General features: G+C 47.6%; 1 protein-coding gene across 1 annotated transcript in view; it reads right to left on the bottom strand.

Annotated features, from left to right (window-relative positions):
- Window positions 1–10594, bottom strand: part of TRPC4 (transient receptor potential cation channel, subfamily C, member 4) — a 128547-nt gene that overhangs the window by 6336 nt on the left and 111617 nt on the right. The window contains exons 8-9 of the mRNA XM_015414800.1: window positions 6644–6685; window positions 2155–2244 (exon numbers count right to left, since the gene is read on the bottom strand). Coding sequence (XP_015270286.1) covers window positions 2155–2244; window positions 6644–6685 — 132 coding nt within the window. The remainder of the gene's footprint in view (window positions 1–2154; window positions 2245–6643; window positions 6686–10594) is intronic.

Below are 10594 nucleotides of genomic sequence, written 5' to 3'. Positions count from 1 at the left end.
ACCCGACCGGTCTCTCCGGTTCTGGGTAAAGTCCTTTGTCAAACAGACTCTCCCGAAGCCCACTGCCTCGGCGGGAGTAAACTTCTCTGGTTCCTTTGGCATTATATAAAGTCCAATCATCCTGCGCCGGTACCGTCCGTGGGCCCCATCGGGAAGGAGTTGGAGGCGGCCAAGACAGGTACGCAGGTAACCGGGGAATCGCTCCCCCCACCGCACCCGACGTAGGTACGGTGGTCGTGGTGATCAACGATGTGGAGGTTGCAGGGACCGATCCCGGGTCCCCCTCCGTTGTAGGTATGATTCCCTCTGCCCCGCTCATGACCACGTCAGACTCGGGACGATAGGAAGATTGAGAGTTCTAACACTGTGTTGGATCCCCAAGCATCGAGAATAAATCCACGTTTTAAAGAAAAGCAAAATTTTTTTCAAAGCGTTGGAAAGACACTCAAACACGTTCTTTGTTAGAACTGACTACAAACGGTTAGAGCAAGCATAATAAAGGGATTTGAAACAGATACAGAACCAATGGGTCACTTTCCCGCTGGCGGGTGAAGGGAAACGGTTTCGCGCTCATTCCCTGAGAACCAGGCTATCCCCAGACATAACACAGGTGCAGTTCCCAGGCTCTAAAAGCAACAAGCTGGCAGTGAAGCGAACTCCCCCAATACATCCTCCAGTTGTTTGGCTTAGGCATTACAGCAGAGTAAAATAATAGCGCACAGGCAGGGGGGTGGGGTAGCAACTGTACAGAGGTACCAGCAACACAGAACACCATGGCAGCTTGCTGACACCATCCTGCCCCCCTCAGGTGCCTTGTCTCTTTCTGCATTCAGGAACAAAACAGTCATGTTTGTGAGGAGATTTTTGAGGAACCAGGGTTTTAATTCAAACAGGATGTCCTGGTTCTCCTCAGACAAAAGAAATCACAGGTTTCAAAGGGCAAATGAAACGTGCCAATTCTTGAGGAACAGTAGAAAGGATTTGGAGAGGATATGCGGGTCTCTGCCAGCTGTTCCCCGTTTGGGAAAAGCCAGGCCTTGGCTGTCACACTGGGTAAGGAGGGGAAATCAGAAACCCACTAGTCAAGAAGCTACCTGAACATTCAGAATAACTTCTGAGAGAAATTCACATTTGAAAGTGGTTGGAACGCTTTCAGTCGGAAGGTAATGTTGGTGCCCTGGGAGGGACTAAGGCCGCCAGGGGAGAGAGTGGTGCTACATCAGCTGGTCTGCACATGGAGGCAGTCTGGGAGCAGCCCCATCCAGGCATGAGGACTGGTGTTCAGCATCTCCGCTTTTTGCTGCTCTCTCAGGGGCTCCGTTATTTCTGTTTCTGGGGCTGCAAACCCCTATGCGGACAAGGGCAAAGCATTACAGGGCAAGGGGGGAGCAGTGATACAGGCAGAGGCTGAGACTTGCTCCTCCCACCAATACACCCCACCCACCCCCAACTATGTAGGTATGATTCAAGGTGCAAATCACTTGACTGTGTTCTCAAGGAGCTCTTCTGCATTCTCATTTTCATTGCCGGTGTGTCCCTATGGCTCTGGGGGTTTTTGTCTGTTCCACATGTGTTTTGCTCCCTCTAGTGGTCAATTCAATATTACATCACTGTATGTTCAGCCAAGGGGGCTGTGGCGGCTCAAGTGTTTAAGATGCTGAATTGCAAACTGGAAGGTCGGTAGTTTGGCAGTTCAAGACCCGAGTGCCGCATGATGGAGTGAGCACCCGTCTCTGGTCCCAGCTCCTGAAAGCAAGGAATTGCAAGTAGATAAATAGATACCGCTTCGGTGGGAAGGTAACAGCATTCTGTGTGCCTCGGCGTCTAGTCACGCCGGCCAAATGACCACAGAGACATCTTCAGACAGCGCTGGCTCTTTGGCTTGGAAACGGAGATGAGCACCGCTCCCTAGAGTCTGATTCGACTAGCTTTCGAGCAAGGGGAACTTTTACCTTTACCTTATGTTTGGCCTATCTCCTTTCAGGTTTAAAGTGCAGGTTTTTAATGTGGGGGGGGGAAACAACCTCGAAGCCATAGGGACAGGCAAGCGATGAAAATGGGAATGCGGAAGAGCCCAAGCAAAAAGTATCTTAAAGCAATCTGTTCTTGAAGCAGATGCACAGTTCCCAAGTCCTCCAAGCTAAGACCAGGCACCTTAAAATTCTCCTCCGTCAGCCCCTCTTCTGTTTTAGCGTCTCTTATCATCGCTGCCACGTATCTCTTAACCAGATTTTTCATGACCTCCTGAAAGAGAAGAACAGTCTGTTTCATGAGTGGTCTCTAGCCATGTAGACTGATACTGGATGGTGCATTTCCTGTGGTTCTAAACATAAGAACATAAGAGAAGGCAATGTTGGATCAGGCCAATGGCCCATCCAGTCCAACACTCTGTCACACAGTGGCCAAAAATACCAGGTGCCCTCAGGAGGTCCAGCAGTGGGGCCGGGACACTAGAAGACCCCCAAAACCCTAGAAGCCCCCCTCCCGCAAGCATGAAGAATACAGTGCATCACTTGCCGAAGACTGAGAGCTCCTATCTGTACCGTAGCTCATAGCCACTGATGGACCTCTGCTCCATATATCTATCCAATTCCCTTTTGAACCCGTCCATGCTTGTAGCCGCCGCCACCTCCTGTGGCAGTGAATTCCATGTGTTCATCACTCTTTGGGTGAAGAAGGACTTCCTTTTATCTGTTCTAACCCGACTGCTCAGCAATTTCATGGAGTGACCACGAGTTCTTGTATTGTGAGAAAGGGAGTAAAGGACTTCTTTCTCAACCTGCTCTATGCCACGCATAATCTTATAAACCTCGATCATGTCACCCCTCAGCCATCGTTTCTCCAAGCTAAAGAGCCCCAAGCGCTTTAACCTTTCTTCATAGGGAAAGTGTTCCAACCCTTTTATCATTCTAGTTGCCTTTTTCTGCCCTTTTTCCAATGGAGGTGTGGTGACCAGAACTGTACACAGTATTCCAGTACTTTCTTCCACCCCTCTGTCTCCCTGACAAGATGGCTGCTGTCTTGGTCTAGCCTACCAGGGGTGAATCAACCCCTTGGTGGTAGCTGGAGGTGCCTTCCCATGTACCTTCATGAGCCACCGCTGTTAGTGTATGAGCCAGAGCCATGTGGCTATGTGGGATGGGGATGGAGGGGAGTCAAGCAGTGCCGGAAGTTGCCACTCGCTGATAGGTTGTTCCTGCACATGAGCAACCTGTGGGTGTTGCCAGGAGGGATGCTGTGAGTGGTGGGCGGCAGTTTTGTCAGCCTGGACAACGCGGTGTCCATCTGAGTTCTCTTCTGTTATTATTGTGCCGATGGACCTCTGCTCCATATATTTATCCAATTCCCTCTTGAAGCCGTCCATGCTTGTAGCCGCCACCCCCTCCTGTGACAGTGAATTCCATGTGTTAATCACTCTTGGGGTGAAGAAGGACTTTGGGTGAAGAAGGAAGCAATTTCATGGAGTGCCCATGAGTTCTTGTGTTGTGAGAAAGGGAGAAAAGTACCTCTTTCTCTACCTGCTCCATGCCATGCTTAATCTTATAAACCTCGATCATGTCACCCCTCAGCCATCCTTTCTCCAAGCTAAAGAGCCCCAAGCACTTTAACCTTTCCTCATAGGGAAAGTGTTCCAAACTAAACTATAGCCCCAAGAGAAATGAGAAGAGATGAACATGGTAAAATATAATGTGGGCTCACTGGCTGTCGGTGGACAAGCTGGGAACCAGGATCAGCGCCACTGGAGTTGACGAGTGAATGGAGCGTGGGGGACGGATAAAGGGACCCTTTGTGTTCCTGCGTGTTGCCATTGTTGAAGATCTCCAATCTACCCATATCCACTGCTGCAACTGAGAATGACTTTATTCAGGCCCGTAGCCAGGATTTTGTGGCTTGTGGGGCAAAGATTTTTCTGGAGGGACTGGTGGGGCCACCATTATTTCTATGTCAGCTCCAATCCATCCCCAAGCCCGACCGGTGGCAGCCACCCCTCTCTCTCCCCTCTTGCAAGACTTAAAGGGCCTTTCAGCTGATTGGTGGGGAGCATGTGTCCCGTCGATCAGCTGGAGGGCCCTTTAAATCTTGCAGGAGGGGAGGGGGAGGGGCACGCACCATCCCCCGCGCCTTCTCAAAAGCATTTAAAGTACCCCTCCAAATGCTTTTGAGACGAAGTGGGGGGGGCATGCATGCACCCTCCCAATCCTTCTCAAAAGAATGCTGTGGGGCTGCCCCTTTAAGGAGGGGGGCAGAACCCCCAATAGCCCCACTGTAGCTGTGGGCCAGCCTGTATTCCTTTCACTCACTTTATATGTAAGTTATGAAACAATGATACCTGCAATACGTGTTATTTATATGTTATAGCATACAAGGTGGATTTGATGCCCAAATAATGTCGAAGAACCACGTACATGCATGCAGAATTGCACGGCATCTGTCTCCTGTGCACTCTACATTTTCTCATGACTTCTGGGCCTGGAGCATCAATATACAGATCTCTGGGTGGCAAATAACGTATTAGGATCCTGCTCTGAATGGAGCTGAGGGGCCACATGCGTACACAGAGGCTCTGCAACGATTTCAGCAGCATGGGCATTTACATGGCCAACCAAATCCACATGGGACACACCTTTTTGATGAAGTGACACCTTGTCTCACAGGTTATGTGTAAACGTATCACTTGGGGGGAAAAGAAGCATTTGCACTCTGCTAAATCTCAGAAAACAGCCTTCCCAGACAGGACGAGGGGTACAAATGCAAGTTTCTCTGATTGACTTTCAGCTGGGAACAGGGGTCATTTCATAGAAAAAGAGGTGCAGGAGCTCATTAGCATAACACATTAGCATAACTTATTTGCATATGCCACACCCCCTGACATCACCGGAAGTGTGTCAGAAGGCAACCCCCACCGCTCAGGCTCCACTGGACTGTTTTGGATTGCTAGCTATGGGGGGGGGGACGTGCAGATCTGCCCTCACAGAGGAGGGAGCGCTTGTACCTGAAGGCAGGCCAGGGGGGGACTCTGCAACTTACCTGGCTGCTTCTTGTTCCTCATGGCCCGACTGAGAGCTGCTGGGAGCAGGGGGTGGGGCTTGTTGCATGTGCCCGCCCCCTGAGCTCCTTGCTGCTGGAGCTCCGCTCCTGTGCGCTCCTGCAGGACATGACCCCTGGTTGGGAATCTGCCTGACCAGGACAATTGGAACTGGTAAGGTAGGGGATAAGCAGACAGCAGCTCTGAAGAGCAGGGAGGAGGAAGGTTTCCTTTGGGATGTTCTGGAACAGAAGACTAAAAATTTCCATTGAGTACAAGGGCTGGAACTAGAATAAAGAGGAATTCTTTTGCAGAGGAAGAGCCTTTTGTTTGGGGCAGGGGAAGATCTGGGCACCCTGGCTGGCCTCAAGAGTGAAGGAGCAATCAGAGCCCGCTCAAGAGGATACAGGTTCTAGATTCATTAGAACTCAGAACCAGGACATAAAGACAGAAAATGCAATGTGGTGATTTAAAGATTATTTTACCAGTGCAATCCTAAACAGAGTTACTCCAGTTTAAACCCATTGAAATCAATTTGCTTAGACTGGAGTACGTTTTCTTAGGGTTGCACTGTAAGACAGAAAGGGAAGTTTTATATCTAGAGAAACAACATATGTTTATTACACATATCTATTTATCCTTTGTAGAGATTTCTTGCTGAATTATATACTCTTTTTCTGCAGGAACCTGCAAGCACTTGCAGGGAGCATCTCATTTTCCCGTCCCTCATTATTTCATCTTTCTGTTCCCTTAAAGCTCCTATAGGCTGTCTGAGGGGGCAGAGCTCATCTGTGGGGGGCATTGCCCCCAAATGCCCCCCAACGGGTCTGACTATAGCCTCCTTCCAGTGTTTGGAGGGATTTCAATCCCCAAATGTATTTTTTTTTAAGATTTCAGATTTTTCTTCAAAGGTAACACTTTTTTTAAATTGTAAAATGAGGCCTTGTCTGTACATGGCCAGAGTCTCTGGATTTAAGGTGGGGCAAATCTTGCCTGGATTTGATGACTAAAATAGACTGGACCCCTAAGTCTTCTCCCTTAATTCAGGGTAAATTGGAGTAAATCCCCAGTTCTTTATTTTTTTTAATCTGTAGAAGAGTTTCTAAGCAGTGAAATTAAAACAGTTTCATTTCGAGAAGTCTAAACTGGGTAACTGCACAAGCTTTTGATGGTAGTGAATGCTGAAAGGTTCTTATTTCCAGTGGGGAGGGTGTGGAATCCGGATGGAGGGGTGAACTCCTCATTGAGGACTTGTATCTCGGGACATAGAGCAGCTGGGTAAATTCCCCATTCCACACGTTGAACAGAACTGTGAGGCCTATTTAACCAGAACGTTCAAATAGGCAGGGCTTTCTTTCTAGGGGAATGCGCTGGCACAGAGTTCTGGAACCTCTTCAACAAAATTATTTTTAAAATGTCTAAAAGTTCACAAGTTTTCAGTATACAGATAGAAACCTTCATTTCCCTCTTGAGAGTTCGGGCACCTCTTTGGCCAAAAACAACCCCCCCCCCAAATAGGCATTCATATTTTAAAATCCCTGGCAAGAACCTGTGCATCTAACTACTAATAGTTTTCTCTCATCTGTGCATACATACATGTATCCATGGTATACTCACCTGATATTGATGATGCCTCCTCAAATTATCAGCCGCACGTCTCTGAAAAAGAGAACAAATAATATGAATTAGCTAGAATTATACTTACAATTATAGCCAAGCCAGAAAAAAAACAATCTAATTTGATGGCCACTCTATACAGATTATTAATAAATTTTGGATAAAATTCCCTTATTTTGCAAGGCTAGATCGAAAAAAGATCTTTAAATTAACATCACAGATGAAGAATTGCTTTCTCTGCATAAAGAAATTAAGGAATGCCCACTGAACATAAATATAAAAGAAAACGTAGTGAAGATACTGTATAGATGGTATCTAACCCGAGACAGAATAGTAAAGGTGGGGAACACGGTCTCAAAGGGGTGTTGGAGATGGAATAGTAAAAATGGCTCACTTCTTCACTTTGATGGTCCTGTCCGGTGGTAAAGATATTCTGGAGAGGTTTAAAACATCAGAAGAAATATTAAGGGTGAAATTGTCAAATGACCCTATTAGGCACAGTCCCCAGAAGATGGAAACCAGAGAAAGGAACTGCTGAGAAACTTGCTAGTCACGGCTTGATCAACTCTGGCACAAAACTGGGGGGGAAAGATAGGTTTCTTGATTCAAACTGGATTCAGAAAGCCTGGCTCACCTTGCTAATGAACAGGATATAGGCAATTTCAAAATGAAGGGATGGACAGATGAGAACACAAGAAGGATCTGTCAATATTAGGCAGCCGCTTGTTATTTAATGTAATAAAATTAAGCCAGATGAAAACATGAGGGAAGAAATCCTGAGATCAATTTAAAAATGGACCTGAAACTATTTTGATGTGTATTTATGGTTATATTTGTAATGTACTTTGTGTTGCGTATATTAGCAAGTATTCTTGTTAATGGGATTCTAGTTGTTTCGAAAAAAGAACTCTATGGCAAATCAGCGGAACTGCCCACCAGCCAAAAATTACCCAGTTTTCCCTTCAATCTGTGACCTCTACAATTTTTTAAAAAATATATTCATGGAGAAATGTGAACAGTATTATGTCAGAATAAATCGCTTTATCAGTTTTTTACATATCACTTCACAAGAAGTCCAGGATTCTGACAACTGTTGTTTCTTTTTGCAGGAACAGCAAGGATTTTGACAAATACGTACTGTGAACAAACTAGATAGGCCCTTATAGAGGGAGAGGCTGTTATTGAAAATAAAGGTATAAATAAAAGGAATACAGATTTATAGTCCAGAAACTCACTGGTGGACTGGTGGGCAGACTGTAGGATCATGTGCAGTGACATACTCAAGAGTTCTGAACAGGAAAGTTGGGAGTCTGAACTTTCCCGGTTTAGAATTCCTGGGCTAGTTAGGAGCAGGCAACTATGAAGTTCAGGCTCAGCTTGTAGTTAGTTGACCCTTGCCCTGATGACACTCAACTAGTGCTATTAATGATAAGAGTTATTGTTGTAGCTGATACAAGGCCCTGCAGCAGAATTCTGGGTGGCAAGATCACTGGGGAGGTTTCAAGAGGTCCCTCATCCTTAATAAATACCATGAAAACACAGGGAAGTACGAGCTGGATCCAGCCAGGTTTTTCCACTCAGTCTGACGGAATTCCCCTCTGCACTACACTTTTCTCATGTAGGTCCCATAATCCTCAGCAGGGCCTTTTTGGTGGTGCTTTCTCCTTCAGTGGTGGAAAAGTTGGTTGGATCCAACCCAATAACATGAGCTTTCCAAGTAGGGCTGCCAGCCCCCAGGTGGGAGGGGGGGTCCCCTGATTTAGGGGGCTCCAATCCACAGTTGGTCAGCTGGCTGGTGGGGGAAGTCCCGCCTCCCACCCAGCACAACATCCCCAGTGTGATGACGTCACATGGAAGTGACATCATCATGCTGCGGGCACCATGTGCCGACAACTAGCATTTGGGGCAAAACTCTATGGTAACCATAGAGTTTTGCCCAAAATACTAGAGCATTGCTGCGTGGCATCCCCAATGTCACTTCCGCGTGGCATCATCATGCTGGGGATGTTGTGTGCAGTGACATCGCCCCACCCGCACACTCCCGGAGAGCTCACTCCCACCCTTGCTGGGGAGTGAAGAGGACCTGGCAACTCCTATTTCCAGGGGTTCTGGGTCCTCAGTAAGGAACAAGGAGACCACAGATGCCACCACTCCCAAGAACCGTGGCACCCAAGAGCACACTCAACTTGAGTCACAATTCCTGAGAGTGGCTCAGAGCCCCTGGACCCTGACTACAGATTCAGAGGCCCACGGGCATCTACGGTTGCCTTCAATCCTGATGGCCAGGGGATACTGTTTTTCCACAGTGTGCTAGGACCCAGTCAAGGTTGTTACTGCAGACATTCTCATACCAGGGCAAGTAGAGCTTGCAACCCATTGTTTTGCTAAGTACTTCCTAAGTAAGCTGGAATCTGGGGGGAAAAAATGCTTCACCCTGAATCAAGTTTATTGACCATGTTTATCTCTCTGGAACTCAATCCCATGGGAAGGAAGACCCTTGGACCTCTCTCATAGTTCATTATTTGTAATGACCACTCTTTTCCAGTCCCATACACAAAGACTCACATCTGAAGGACTGATGACAGGTAAGTCTCTATCACTGTCCTCTCCTTGTTGTCGTTGTCGTTCAGTTGTACAGCCGAGTCCGACTCTTCGTGACCCCATGGACCACATCTCGCCAGGCCCTCCTGTCTTCTGCCGTCTCCCAAAGTTTGCTGAACTTCATGTCCGTTGCCTCGATAACACTGTCTAACCATCTCATCCTTTGCCGTCCCCTTCTTCTTTGACCTTCAATCCTTCCCAGCACCAGGGTCTTCTCCAGTGAGTGCTCCTTTCTCATTGGGTGGCCAAAGTATTTGAGCTTCAGTTTCATTATCTGGCCTTCCAGGGAACAGTCATGGTTGATTTCTTTTAGGACTGACTGATTTGATCTCCTTGCAGTCCAGGGGACTCTCAAGAGTCTTCTCCAGCACCATAGTTCGAAAGAATCTATTCTTCGGCGCTCGGCCTTCCTTATGGTCCAACTCTCGCAGCCATACATGACTACTGGGAATACCATTGCTTTGACCATGTGGACTTTCGTTGGCAGGGTGATGTCTCTACTTTTTATCATGCTGTCTAGGTTCGCCATCGCTTTCCTCCCGAGGAGCAGGCGTCTTTTAATTTCATGGCTGCAGTCACCTCCTCTCCTGCCCACCCTCTTTTCGCCCTGTGATTTCAGTCACAAATGTTCGCGTAAAATTTTCTGTTTCACACATCGCATCGGCAGAAGGGAGGTCTCCCTGGCAAAAGCTGATGCTGGAATAAAGGGGCCACTCAGTGCCCATGCTACTTCGCTGCAACAGACTAACACAGATTCTCTTTTGATAACGAGGGTGGTATTTACATCAGAGTAACGTTGGGAGTCCTCGTTCACATCTCTGTGATAAGAAGCTTTCACCTGTAATGTTTTGGGAGGAACATGACCTGGGAATATCAGTCTTTACAGGTTGGCAAGACACACGAGAACCGTTGCAGGATTTTGAGGTTGCCTTGTGCAAGCCCCTTTTACCAGCTGAGGGAAGGGGGAAGGGTTGCCCAGGCCCCCATTGGGGACACGGGCTCCCTGCCCCCTTACCACCAATCAGCTGGCCAGTGTGAGGACTTAACAGCAGCAGGACATCACATCAATGTTTGCTGGTGACCTGGCAACACTGGAAGTGACATCATCACGTTGCCAACAATATGGGATGCTCTGATATTTGGGCAAAAACTCAATAGTAAAAAAAGGCCTTCAGTCGTAGGTAAAGGTAAAAGGTTCCATTGCTTGAAAGCCAGTCGAGTCCGACTCTAGGGTTGCGGTGCTCATCTCTAGGGTTGCGGTGCTCATCTCCGTTTCAAAGCCAAAGCCACTGTCCGAAGACGTTTCCGTGGCCATGTGGCCGGCATGACTAAACACCAAGGCGCACGGAA

Source organism: Gekko japonicus, unplaced genomic scaffold, assembly GCF_001447785.1.
Source record: "Gekko japonicus isolate JY-2015 unplaced genomic scaffold, Gekko_japonicus_V1.1 scaffold1886, whole genome shotgun sequence".
Classification (NCBI taxonomy): Eukaryota; Metazoa; Chordata; class Lepidosauria; order Squamata; family Gekkonidae; genus Gekko; species Gekko japonicus.
This window is presented reverse-complemented; position numbering and strand designations above follow the sequence as displayed.